Source organism: Littorina saxatilis, linkage group LG12 (assembly GCF_037325665.1).
Source record: "Littorina saxatilis isolate snail1 linkage group LG12, US_GU_Lsax_2.0, whole genome shotgun sequence".
Classification (NCBI taxonomy): domain Eukaryota; kingdom Metazoa; phylum Mollusca; class Gastropoda; order Littorinimorpha; family Littorinidae; genus Littorina; species Littorina saxatilis.
Window position 1 is genome coordinate 71200073 of NC_090256.1, and position 14172 is coordinate 71214244.

Genomic DNA, 14172 nt, shown 5'->3' on the forward strand with positions numbered 1-14172 from the left:
CCTCTCTTCGTTTTAACTTTCTGAGCGTGTTTTTAATCCAAACATATCATATCTATATGTTTTTGGAATCAGGAACCGACAAGGAATAAGATGAAAGTGTTTTTAAATTGATTTCGAAAATGTAAAGGCACTGTAAGCCTCCCGTAAACCATCACAGAGCTCCCCGAGCGTCTACATACAGTACAAGCATACTTCCATTTGAACGCTCACCGAACGGAAACATCCTGGCTGCTTTCTGTCGAGCGTGAGAAATTTTCAAAGAATTTATTTTCGTGGACTTCTCCTAAACAACAATTGCGCCTCGTTTTGGTGCTGGCCGGGACGGCTGTTATGAATATGATACCGGAAATCACGCCCGGACAGTAAGCCTCCCGTAAACCATCACAGATACTGTCAGGCTTTTACACACAGTACAAACACCCTTCCATTTGAACGCTCACCAAACGGGAACATCTGTGGGTACCCTAACTACGTAAAGAGCGAGCAATTTTTAAAGAATTAATTTTGCAGATTGTCTCGAACACCTTTTGGACCCATTCTGAACTCAGGTCAAAAATGAGTTACTTCCCTTCTATCGATGTAAACTGTCGATAGCCGTGGATCGATGATTATCAGAATGTTTTTGGACCGTAGTGCGTTTTTGCGCTAGACCTAACTTTTAAAATCTAAATAATAAATTGACAGCTTGTTACAACATTCTTTAATCATAAAAGAATTTGTTTTTCATCAAGACAAGATCAGAAAAGCCCGGAAGCAGGGTCACGCAAGGGTCGTCGCAGACGACGGTTTTCAGTGCATATCGCCGTTCCTCTCAACAGTCAAAAGCCATCGCTAGAGTTCTTGTGAACCACAGCCGTTTGTTTCGTGCATAAAAACGTGCTATTGTAGATAAGCTCACATCGAGTCACATTCAAATGACTGACTGACGACTACATTGTGAAAAAGGGAAACTGGATGACACGAGTTCACAATGGCTCAGGGGTAAGATAAACCACGCAAAAATAAATTCTTTGAAAATTGTTCGCTCTTTACGGAGGGCACCTAGGATGTTCTCAATCGGTGAGTGTTTAAATGAAAGGGTGTTTGTACTGTGTGTAAAAGCCTGACCGTATCTGTGATGGTTTACGGGAGGCTTACTGTGCCTTTAATTTTGATCATAATGTTTATATTTTTAATTTTTAAAGCTTGTTTTTAATCCAAATATAACATATTTATATGTTTTTGGAATCAGAAAATGATGAAGAATAAGATGAACATAAATTTGGATCGTTTTATAAATTATTATTTTTTTTTTACAATTTTCAGATTTTTAATGACCAAAGTCATAAATTAATTTTTAAGCCAACAAGCTGAAATGCAATACCGAAGTCCGGCCTTCGTCGATGATTGCTTGGCCAAAATTTCAATCAATTTGATTGAAAAATGAGGGTGTGACAGTGCCGCCTCAACTTTTACAAAAAGCCGGATATGACGTCATCAAAGGTATGTATCAAAAAAACAGAAAAAAAACATGCGGGGATATCATTCCCAGAAACACTCATGTAAAATTTCATAAAGATCGATCCAGTAGTTTGGTCTGAATCGCTCTACACACACACGCACACACACACACATACACCACACCCTCGTCTCGATTCCCCCCTCAACGTTAAAACTTTAGAAGACACTTGCAAGGCAAATTTTCGCGCCGCGGTGCCGATGACGCAAATAACTCTCGCGACAAAACGATTGGTCCGTAAAGTCGCGTCATCAACCGGTTCATAAATGACCCGTGTATGAATGGCATTCCTTCTGTTGTGATGACGTGCGCACCTCGTCATTGATGTGACTTGGAAAACCGGTCTGATTTAGGTACCCCCAAGATCTTATGTCGGAATTAGATACCTTTACCCTACCGATCCAGAACTGCAAAGGAAACGTTAATCAAACTTCTATAATCATTGAAAAAGCTAAAAATTTGATCGAGCATGAAGAGGTAGCGATCGTGTGGTAGCGATCGTTGGCTGACAGACGGCATATTACTCGACAAAAAGGCAACAAAAACATTAAAATCTCACCTGAAAAAAATAATCACAAATCCCGCCTTCGGCCTCAACTGTGAAAAGTGTGTAATATGTCACATACGGCATAGGATTGCCCGGAAATGACAACAAAAGTGAAAGTAGCGATCGTTGGAAACCCCTGACAGACGACGGTCGGACATTCCAAGAAATGGACACGGCGCGGAATTTCGCGAAATTTCGGTCATTGTAAATGCTTTCCTATGAAGTACAGACTATAAAGGTGTGTTTTCAATGTCAAAATAAAATCATGTTATCATTTCTTGTGGTAAAATAAGCTTACTTGGTTTATCTGTGAAGACTTAGTTTTTCGGACAGACAGCTTCCAGTTCTCGATTCGATTTTTTGTGTGCAAAATATGTAATTCAAAATTCATATTTGTGCTTTTGTTTTTGTTTGTATGGTTAGATATTGCAGCTCTGCTATCAAATATGACCATTCAGTGTGAATTGAGTGCCTTTTCGTTTCAATTTTCACATCAATGGTTGGCTTCTGTCATGCAGAAGGAAATGGTGTCTGTCAGGATTCACACGATCGCTACCAAACACATGTGCATAAAATGCCAACAAAACAACTCAAACGATTTTTTTTTTCAGAATTGTATTCAAAATGACACATTTGTGCATTGCATATAAAAAAAAACACTGAGAAAATTGGTTCAGCAAGTTAGAAATCAGAGCACATTGTGCAGTCAATAGAATGTCTCAATACCGTGAAACCTGCCCAGACTGAGCAGGCCTGCACATCATAGTAAAAACTAGCCAGGTCCGTTTGTGTGCAGATCACTGTGATGAGACCGTTTATTGTAAAACCCGTTATACGACTGGAAAGGCCATCCATTCCCCGACCTTATTCAATAAACAGAATGATTGGACACAAGGCAGTGTCTGTACAGTGGAACCTACAACACAGACACCCCCCCCCCCCCCACCATCAAATTAAAAAAAAAAGCAGGGTTCATGCGTTAAAATCAAAACAGCTAAAACGGACAATCTTTTTCATGTCACGACAAAGAACAATCAAATTTGTATCCAAAAATAAGAAAAGAAGTCGGTGATGAGTTGATTCTTTACTGAAAACAAAAAACAAACATGACGTTTCGGATCATAGATCCTTCGACAGATCAAAAAAAAGTGAATGAAAATACGTCACAGCAAAAAACACGTCAAAAAAACGTCATTAATCTCTCTCGCAAAAAACGTCATACACACACAAGTCTTACGTCATACGTAGCGCGCAAAACGTCATTACTCTCTCCTGCTATAGACGTCATAAACACACAAGTCTTACGTAATACGTCACGCTCGCTTGCTCTCTCTCTTTCTCTCTCTTTCTCTCTCTCTCTCTCTCTCTCTCTCTCTCTCTCTCTCTCTCTCTCTCTCTCTCTCTCTCTCTCTCCTGGGATGTCTTTGACGAGGGTTGTCACTACTCTCTGATGTTGAGACCAAGAGGCTTTGTTGTTCCTAGCCTCATGATCAAGTTTGTCTCCAGAAATTTGCGATGCACAACATCGGTGTGGTTCTGCCACACAGCAGCGATGGCCATGTGCTGCAGATGATGAAAGTTACTGTTGAAATGGTTTCCCACTGGGGTGTCCGTTTGGCACCTAACCGCTCTCACATGTTCCTCCAGTCTTTCAGCCAGTGTACGGTAGGTTTCACCAACGTACATTTTGTTGCACTGACTGCATGTGATGATGTACACCACGTTGGTGGACTGACAGGTAAAGCTTGATCTGATCGTGAATGAGTTACCACTTGGTCCGTTGAATGTGGTGGTGGTGGTGTTGAGGAAGGGACAAGCTTTGCATTTGGGCTTCAAACAGCATCTGTTTCCAGGTGTTTGTTCACTGGAAGGTTGGAAGCTGGAATGAACCAACTGGTCACGGAGACTGGTGTCTTTCAGATACGCTACCAGTGGGGGTTTAGCAAAGACATCTTTCAGTTTGGAGTCTCTCTGCAGGATTGCAAAGTTATCCAACAGAATGTTTTTGACAATAATGTTGTGTGGATGGTACACTAGTGTCAAGATGGTTCTGTCCTGGGACTGGTCTTTTGCTGTGGTTTCTAGGGCTTTGCGTCGAGGAACGTGTTTAGCTCTAGACATGGCTTCAGTGACAATGTTATCTGGGTATCCACGATTTTTCATGAAAGACACCATCCTTTGTGCTTGTTGGTCAAACTCTTCTTCTGTACTGCACAGTCTGCGTAGTCTCAAGAATTGCGAGTATGGTATACTCTCTCTAGTAGCTCTGGGGTGGCTTGATGTGAACGTAAGGTAGGAGTGGGAATCAGTTGCCTTGTAGTGAACGGTCGTCTCAAGGCTCCTTGAGTCAGTGATGGAGATCTGTATGTCGAGGAAAGGCAGCATTGACTCAGAGATTTCATGCGTGAATTTGATCGCAGGGTTGAAATCTCCAACAAATTTGATGAACTCCAGGAGGTCTTCTTTGCAACAGACGGCGATGCCCAAGCAGTCGTCTATGAAGCGTTTGAAGAGTGTTGGCAAAGGACCTTTGTAGGCTAGGAAAATCTGTTCTTCCAGATGACCCACAAAAAGGCATGCGTAGTTAGGTCCCATCTTTGTTCCCATGGCAACCCCTCTGGTTTGGGCGAAGTGATGTTCTCCAAAGGAGAAAGCATTCAGCGTGAGCACCAGTTCCGTGAGACGGACGACGATGGTGGGGTCAATCTGCAGAGTACTCTTACTCAGGAAGTGTTGTATCGCTCTGAGGCCTTCAGCATGAGGTATGTTGGTGTAAAGTCCCGTGACATCCATTGTAAAGATGAAGCGATTGGGGCTGTCTGGTGGGAACTGGAAATCATTCAGGAGTTGTAATGTATGGGCTGTGTCCTTAATGTACGTAGGCAGGTTAGCGACCAGTGGCTGAAAGACTTTGTCCAGAAATTCTGAAATGATGGCTGTGGGGCACGAATTTTGTATCCAAAACTTTTCGTTTTGTTCTCCTATCTTGTCTAGCAATGACGCTATGACAAGCTGAATGGTGTAGGTGTCATTCTTCTTGTCTAGCAATGACGCTATGACAAGCTGAATGGTGTAGGTGTCATTTTTCTTAGAAGCCTTTCATTTTGCCTGTTCGCTGTCAGGAAATGTTTAGGAGACTAAAACTGACCTTTTTGGGTGAAAATTTGATTTTTATTTCATCACATAAAAAAACGTGTTCTGTTTTAGCTGTATCGATTTTAACGCGGGAACCTTGTTTGTGTGAATTTGATTATGGCGGCGTCTGTGTTGTAGGTTCTACTGTTTAGACGCTACCTCATGCACAATCAATCTGTTTGCTGTATTGGTAGGGGAATAGATGGCCTTTCCAGTCATATAAATGGTTTTAAAATAAACGGCCTCATCACAAACGCATCTGCCTCGGTTTTTTTTTAAACGACGTGAGGCCGAGAAGACGTTGACAACGAAATGACAACGAAATAACAACGAACACTCTACAAATTACACTCAATCAATACAATTATTTCTTTTTTTCATAACTTTGATTTTATGTACATTTACACACAAAAGAGACAAAACAGACTTGAGACTAAAACAAGTGTATTGAAACCTTCACTCTGTGAATCTCTAGACGGACGACAGAAAATAATAATTAACCTGGCGTCTTGACAGACGGCAACGCTTTCGTGAGTGTGTCAAAGTCGCAGTTCCCAAAGTTTCCGACCTGTAAACATATACGGTCATTTAGTACAACTCCACACAAGACAAAGACAAAAACACATGCATCACCGAGCAGCAGCCTGTACTCACCCCCCCCCCCCCTCCCCTACACACACACACACACACACACCTTAGGCATACACACAGATACACTGAAACACAAACACACACACCCTAACACACACACACACACACACACACACACACACACACACACACACACACACACACACACACGCACGCACACACACACAAACACACACACACAGTAGCAGTGAATACCTCAAAGAACACGCCGAGAACAGCCAGACCGTCCGCGTAGTTCAGGGCGTTGGTGAAGTTGTCGTAGTGCACGTTGTAGGTCACCACATGCATCTGCACAAGAGGACAGATTTAGCCAACAACAAATAAAAACAAGTCGCATAAGGCGATGATACAACATTTAGCCAAGCTGTCGAACTCACAGAATGAAACTGAACGCACTGCATTTGTTCAGCAAGATCATATACTCGTAGCATCGTCAGTCCACCTCTCGTGGCAAAGGCAGTGAAATTGACAATCCAGAATAGCCCGGTCGTTGTTGCGCTAAGCAGGATAGCACGCTTTTCTGTATCTCTATTCTTGTTTTTTATCTTTCTGAGCTTGTTTTTAATCCAAACATATCATATCTATATGTTTTTGGAATCAGGAACCGACAAGAAATAATATTAAGTTGTTTTTTAAACGATTTCGGAAATTTAATTTTAAATTTAATAATAATTTTCATATTTTTAATTTTTAGAGCTTGTTTTTAATCCAAATATAACATATTTATATGTTTTTGGAATCAGAAAATGATGAAGAATAAGATAAAATTGTTTTTGGATCGATTTATAAAAAATCAGATTTTTAATGACCAAAGTCATTAATTAATTATTAAGCCTCCAAGCTGAAATGCAATACCAAAGTTCGGCCTTTGTCGAAGATTGCTTGGCCAAATTTCAATCAATTTCATTGAAAAATGAGAGTGTGACAGTGCTGCCTCAACTTTTACAAAAAGCCGGATATGACGTCATCAAAGATATTTAATTGAAAAAATGAAAAACACTTCTGGTGATATCATTCCCAGGAACTCTCATGTAAAATTTCATAAAGATCGGTCCAGTAGTTTACTCTGAATCGCTCTACACACACACACACACACACACACACACACACACGTACACCACGACCCTCGTCTCGATTCCCCCTCTATGTTAAGACATTTAGTAAAGACTTGACTAAATGTAAACATCATAACAAAAATATTCAGGTCAGCCCTAAACGGTATCCACAGGACAGTCTTTATAATACTTGCCAATGAGATTTACTAAGTCAAACCGGGCCTTGCGACTTTCACTGGATAAGGACAATCTGCCTGCAATGACCATCCAAACCGATCCATGATGACCTCTTTCTTCTTACAGATAATTCATCTCTCTATAGGGACCACCTGTCTATAACGCCCGCTGTAGGTCGGACACTTGAGTGGTCTATACAAACAGGTTCAGTTGTATAAACGTGGAGCTGTCACATCTAGAGTCAACATCCATCCATGGGGTAGGGTATACCACAGAGGAGATTGACTCTACACATGGAGGGGTCAGATCTACAGTATACTTTGCAAATAGAGGGGTTAGATCTGCAGTATACGCTGAAAATAGAGGGGTTAGATCTACAGTATACTTTGCAAATAGAGGGGTTAGATCTGCAGTATACGCTGAAAATAGAGGGGTTAGATCTACAGTATACTTTGCAAATAGAGGGGTTAGATCTGCAGTATACGCTGAAAATAGAGGGGTTAGATCTACAGTATACTTTGCAAATAGAGGGGTTAGATCTGCAGTATACTTTGCAAATAGAGGGGTTAGATCTGCAGTATACTTTGCAAATAGAGAGGTTAGATCTGCAGTATACTTTGCAAATAGAGAGGTTAGATCTGCAGTATACTTTGCAAATAGAGGGGTTAGATCTGCAGTATACTTTGCAAATAGAGGGGTTAGATCTGCAGTATACTTTGCAAATAGAGAGGTTAGATCTGCAGTATACTTTGCAAATAGAGGGGTTAGATCTGCAGTATACTTTGCAAATAGAGGGGTTAGATCTGCAGTATACTTTGCAAATAGAGAGGTTAGATCTGCAGTATACTTTGCAAATAGAGGGGTTAGATCTGCAGTATACAAATAACGAGCCAGCAACAGCCTGAATCCTCGATAGCTCAATGGGTTGAGAAGCTGTTCTGTGTCGGTACTACTTTTGGGACTGAAAAGTTCCGAACGCTCTAATGTACGAAGTATACATCTCTGGAGCAAACAATACAAATATACCGCATTTAAATTAACAACTACAGGCTTGAACACATGAATCTCCACATAAAATCCATGAGTTCGGTTGTTTTCTGAATCTAGATCTGCCGTGCACAAACGTTCAACACAAGCAAATTCCCAAGGCAAGTAACTCTTATACTTTGTCTAGCGACAAGGGTTAGTTCCCCTTTCAAATTTCTTTTCACTCAGTTTCTTCGACAACAGACTGCAACCCGACGGTCAGTTTTCAACAATATTTCATTTTATAAACAGATCACACGCAACCAAATGCACACATCTCATCAAGTTAAACAACATAAAGCGGTTTCATACACTATTTTCCCCAGAAAACTGAACTTCATACAGTTTTTAACGTTTGAACACGGGTGCAAAAGTTCGTCTGCTAGTCCCATTTGACGAAAGAACATTATCCTAAGCGATACTAAAACATAAACAGAACACACAATATCTGCCTTTACCGCCACAGCAGAATAACAGCATATATGTGTACTTGATTTTAGTCCAAAACAGGGAAACTGACAAGAAGTGTTAACAGAATGGAATGATTTGCACGGAACTATATAACCGCGCATTAATCGATCGCCTGCGCAGGTTGACTGGTTGAGTGAATTGGATTCGATCAAACTTTCGCAAAAAAACTCCTCTTTTCTTTGAATAACTGAAGAAAGGAGGAATAAAGAGGTTACACACCTCGTCCCAGTGATTATTAAAAATAATGGTCTCAGTTCGCGGTCATGAAAAAGCTCGCTGAAGCTCGCATTTTTCATGATCCACTAACTTCGACCATTATTTTCAATAATCACTGAGACTCGGCATGTAACCTCCACATACTTTGCAAATAGAGGGGTCAGATCTACAGCATAAGCTAAAAATAGAGGTGTTAGATCAGTATACTGCAGATGAGATTTCCTCTACACATGAAGGGGTCAGATCTACAGTATACCACTGATAAGAATTACTGTACACGTGGAGGTGTTAGATCAGTATACCACTGATGAGATTTCCTCTACACATGAAGGGGTCAGATCTACAGTATACCACTGATAAGAATTACTGTACACGTGGAGGTGTTAGATCAGTATACCACTGATGATATTTACTCTAAAAATGGACGAGTTAGATCTACAGTGAACCTCTGATAAGAATTACTGTTCGCGTGGCTGTGTTAGATCTACTGTATGCCTACCTCCATGGGGTAGGGTACACCGCTGATGGTGTGCTCAGAGCCCTGCGTGTTGTCGCTGCCCCAGTGGAAGTGGAACTGCAGCACCTTGTACTCGCTGCGCAGCCCACCCCCATTCACTCTCAGGTCACCAGACAGGTAGCTCACCTGGGCTGCAACAATGACGTACAATAAGCTTGTTTTGAGGGAAAGATAACAAGGTTGACACACACACACACACACACACACACACACACACACACACACACACACACACACACACACACACACACACACACACCAGTAGCCTATACTCAAATTCATACTTTAAAAAAAATTCCATCAACAACAAAAAAACACCCAGACATCTCCATAGTTAGGCCAAGAATTGCACAATGCCTCCCCCGAGTTCCCCCTTCTGCCCCCCCCCCCCCCCCCACCTCTGTTTATATGAAGCTTTTTCATACGAATGAGAAACTTGGGTTGTCCATGCAAATTCAAACCGAGTCAACAAGCCACCCAGCCACCAACCAACCTACCCAAACCAAAGTGTTGTACAGAACAGCACACGTATAAGTCCAATGTGTTCTGCTCCTTATTGCATCCGACAATCCAGGGAAGGCAACAAAGTATATATATATTATCTTAATTCACATTTGAAATAATCTGAACTGCATACGGACTTGTATCGTGTTATTTGAAGTATAGTTGGCTTGTTACAGTGATTCATAACGGCCTCTTCTTACTTACCTACTGCCCGTAATGCCGGTTGGCATGTAGGGCAGCAAACGGCCTATTCACTGGTTAACATTAGGCGCCGAGGCTTCTAATATGGACCACCAGTCAAATGTGTTAGTCTTTATTTTCGCAGACTGTCTATGAAATTGCAACATTAAGGCAAATTCTCGTTTTGACTGGGCAAGACACCAATAATAATAATGATCAGGATATTTATATGGCGCAAGTCCTAACACAGTTCTAAGCGCCTCACAGAAACATACATAAATAAATTATTCTGTACACAATTCAAAATCAAATAATACAACATCGAAAGAAACTAATACAATTTACAAAGTGTTCAATTGACATTCATGAATTTTAAAATACAGAGAACACAAGTAAAAACAGTTATTAGTATTGTGTTTTGTGCGTGTGACGTACCGGTGTGTCCATTGTTCCATAGCTCCTGTACCACGTCAGTGACATCGTCGAAGTTGGTGAAGGTGAAGTCACCTAGCTTGCTGTCCTTCTTCATGCTCATGGGGCTCAGGTCGACAGGGGACTGGAACTTGCCGGCGCAGTTCCTGCTGAACAGCTCCGCCCAATGGCTCACGCCTGCCCGCGGAAATCCGTAACAGTTTACCATTCCAAAATCAAGAATACAAAATCCATAAGAGGTAGGTTTTTAGTGATTGCACTATGGAAGTCTACAAGAAAGCGAAAACAGACGGCCTATAGACAAACAGAGAGATGGACAAACAGAACTAATCCAGCACAAAAAGGAGGGAGAGAGAGAGAAAGAGAGAGAGAGAGAGAGAGAGAGACAATGACAATGACAATGACAATGACAATGACAATGACAATGACAAATCTTTATTTTTCGAGGGTGACAAGAATAAGCATAGATATGCTTTTTTGCATCTGGCCCTCGCCCTAAAGAGGGACTAAACTATTTTACTATAACTATGACTAGGGAAAAAAAGGTTACATAAAAACATTAATGGTAGAACATATAAGTTTATGTACATGAAGCGCATTATGTAGAAGCATTGTAGATCATAAGGTAGTGTTCAAAATTGGGTGTAAAGCAATGAAGATAAACGGAAAGTAACCCAACAATACATTAGCTCAGCAAAACAATGTATTACAGAGCCAAATCTTCGTGATTTTGTCACAATAAACCATAATTCCGATAATGAACAACTGTATACAAAGAAAACATACCAGAGAGAGAGAGAGAGAGAGACGGAGAGAGAGACAGAGACAGAGGCAGAGACAAAGAGAGAGACAGAAAGACAGACAGACATAGGCCGACAGAGAACTGGAGCATTTTCTGTGTAGATCTATTGTTTTCGTTCACAGGTGGAAGCAGACAGTCAGATATACAGAAAGACAGACAGAAAGTGAGTGAAGATCCGTAACTTACCATGATTACCTTTGTAGGTCCAGGAATCACCTAAACAAACACAATAAAAAAAATAATTTAAAACACCAACATGTAAGTGGATTTTACGCTGCCTCCTAGGATAAACTAATGATAAAAGTCATTCAGTTTAGCACGTCCATTAGTGAGTAGTGGCTTTGTGACATGGGCACGTTTCCAATCCCCCATTAATCTTAGATACCCGTCAGCATCCTTTTAACACATCTGTGAGAGCTATGTATCTATTTTTTTTTAAACTTAATTTAGTATTTGACGGATACTAGAGCCCAGTGTGAGGAACACGCTTCAACGAACATAATCATCCAAGTTTTGCGTAAGTAAGTTTATTGCTGGGATTAAATGCCAACATTTTGTATTTATAAGTGTAAGTATGCAAAAGTTGTTCCTACACTGGCTGCATTTAAAAGAGATTTGAGAAAAAGGTATTTGGTAGAATACTTAATATTTAAGTATAAAGAATATTTAAGTAAAAGTAATTTTACGTGCAATAATTTTTTTCTGGAGTGGTATCCATTTAAACCTCTGATTGTCACGATTTAGTGACATGGATCGAGAAAGTGTCACTCTGTGGGGTGCCTTCTCTTGGTCAATTGCGATAGAAAGCGCCTGTGCTTTCTGTCAACGGCTGGGTTTTAGCTGACCGAGCATAGCAAACACGGGAATTTCGTGTCGCACGGATTTCACGTGGGTGATTTCTGCTGTCGGGGCAAAACTGGCGATAGCTGAACTTGGAATGTGACAAGGTGAGTCACGTGATTTTGTCAAGGTTGTCTGTCTGAGACATATTAACTACACACTCGAAACTCAGCAGCGAGAGAGAAGCGTCGGTGTCGTAATTCTCCTACAAGTTTGATGGTCTTCAACACGTTTTAAATACTTCACTGTATATCAACGTGCCATGCCGCTCGCCGGTGGGGCTTAAAAGGAACTACAAGGACAGACCACCTTCTCACTGGTATACATGCTGGCTGACAGTCGGGGCGTCAAGGTTTCTCCGCTGTGCGTTTTCACCGCATTAAGGATTCAGCGCGAGAGGAGGATGACGGTATTTCTGTGACGGACAGAAGTCATTCGAAAGGAAGCGGATTCGCTTAAAAGAGAGCTACCTACATAAGGCTGTTGAGGTAATAAATCATTATTTAACGCTGTTGACGAGTCTGTGTTTGTGGAATGAAATACTCTCTGTTGTTCTTTCCAGGTAGCGCATAATTTGCTCTTTGTGACGCTAAAATACTAATCTGTATATGGTTTTTGCAGATATGGAGAGAAGGAAGGAAAATAGCTGATTTGTTGTTGTAAAAGTCCGTTTGTGCAGGCCCACGTGCTCCATGAAATATGTCAGGGTGACATGTTTAAAAGTGATGGGAAGCATGACATGTTTAGTGCACCAATGCTTTTTGTTGCAGCCTTCTGTTACTGCCAACGTATTCTATTACGTGCTACGCTGGGATGCTGTAACCAGGTCGTCCGCGGCATTGCTGTAACCTGCTAACCTGCTATACTGGTGATTTGCTGTCGCTGTCGCCGTCCTACCAGCTACAACTCTACTTTTTCTGGTAGACTACGGGAGGACCTTCAGCGACTGAGTGAGGTGCCTGATGTCTCCACTGTTCCCTGCTTCGTTGCCACGCTAACCGGCACTACATTCAACGGAGCAGTTGTGGAGACTACAGACTAATTACGGGCCGCCCACTCAGTGGCAAAAAGCTAAGTTGCACCATGTTTTTTGCACCCTTACCACCAAGTCATCTGTGCTATTAATGATTATACTCGAGTGGTGACGACGTGGGGTGTGTGACACCTGCATAAAACCAGCACTTTAAGGCAGACAGCTATATTTCTTAACTATACACGGGATCAGCGTGTTATTATTTTCTGTACTTTAACTGGCATTTTTGTCAGTGACCACTTGTTTTTACGTTTAGAACGTAAAAAGAACATCTTTTCGAGTTAAGTCTCGAGGGAGGTGGCGTGATATTACATAAACAGGCGTCTGAAACTTATCCCCGAGTACGCAGTACTAGGGTCCAACAGACTTTAATTGTGTGTGTGTGTGTGTGTGTGTGTGTGTGTGTGTGTGTGTGTCTGTCTCGACTTAACAGCTTATTGCTGGGAAACTACTGGGCGCAGTTCGTTCAAAAGTTGATACACTAACTTGATAATAGGTCCGATTGATCGTATTAAAACTTCATAATGTTACCTGGGACCTAAATGCGAAATAAACCCCAAAAGCCACTCTTAACGGTGGGAGTTTTTGCGGTGGGAGGCTGGTCGCTTTGCGAACAGCCAGTCACTGAACTAAAGGCAGCTGAGCCGAACACGTCACGCAGTGACGAGAAAAGCATGATTTTCAAGCCAGCCGCAGCTGGTGGGAATTTGATCTCGGCAAAGAAACTACAATACAGTGCTTGGTCTCGGTGAGACTGAAAGAGAGAGAGCGACAGATACACACAGTGATTCAAGGCGCACAACTATAGTAAAGTTGTCGTAGCACGTCCGTCTATGGCCAAAGTGATCCGGGTTCGATTCCCGGCATGGGCGGTCTATTTGGTTTTTTTTCTTTTTCAAATTCTTGTTTACTATTGTTTATTATGAACGTTTTAATGTTTTATTTCACTCTAATAATTTTTTTAATTGTGTAAAATAAATAAAATTTTTTATTTTATTTTTTTAATCCAAGTGATCCGGGTTCGATTCCCGGCATGGGCGGTCTATTTTTTTATTTTTTTATTTTTATTTTTTTAAATTCTTGTTTAC

General features: G+C 41.3%; 1 protein-coding gene across 3 annotated transcripts in view; it reads right to left on the reverse strand.

Annotated features, from left to right (window-relative positions):
- The window catches only part of LOC138982710 (carbonic anhydrase 3-like), a 46334-nt gene that overhangs the window by 6996 nt on the left and 25166 nt on the right, over window positions 1-14172 (reverse strand). For all 3 annotated transcript variants that reach the window (XM_070356037.1, XM_070356038.1, XM_070356039.1), the window contains 5 exons: window positions 11398-11427; window positions 10413-10586; window positions 9276-9424; window positions 6027-6119; window positions 5682-5748 (listed from right to left, as the gene is read on the reverse strand). In XM_070356037.1, the coding sequence (XP_070212138.1) occupies window positions 5682-5748; window positions 6027-6119; window positions 9276-9424; window positions 10413-10586; window positions 11398-11427 (513 nt within the window). The remainder of the gene's footprint in view (window positions 1-5681; window positions 5749-6026; window positions 6120-9275; window positions 9425-10412; window positions 10587-11397; window positions 11428-14172) is intronic.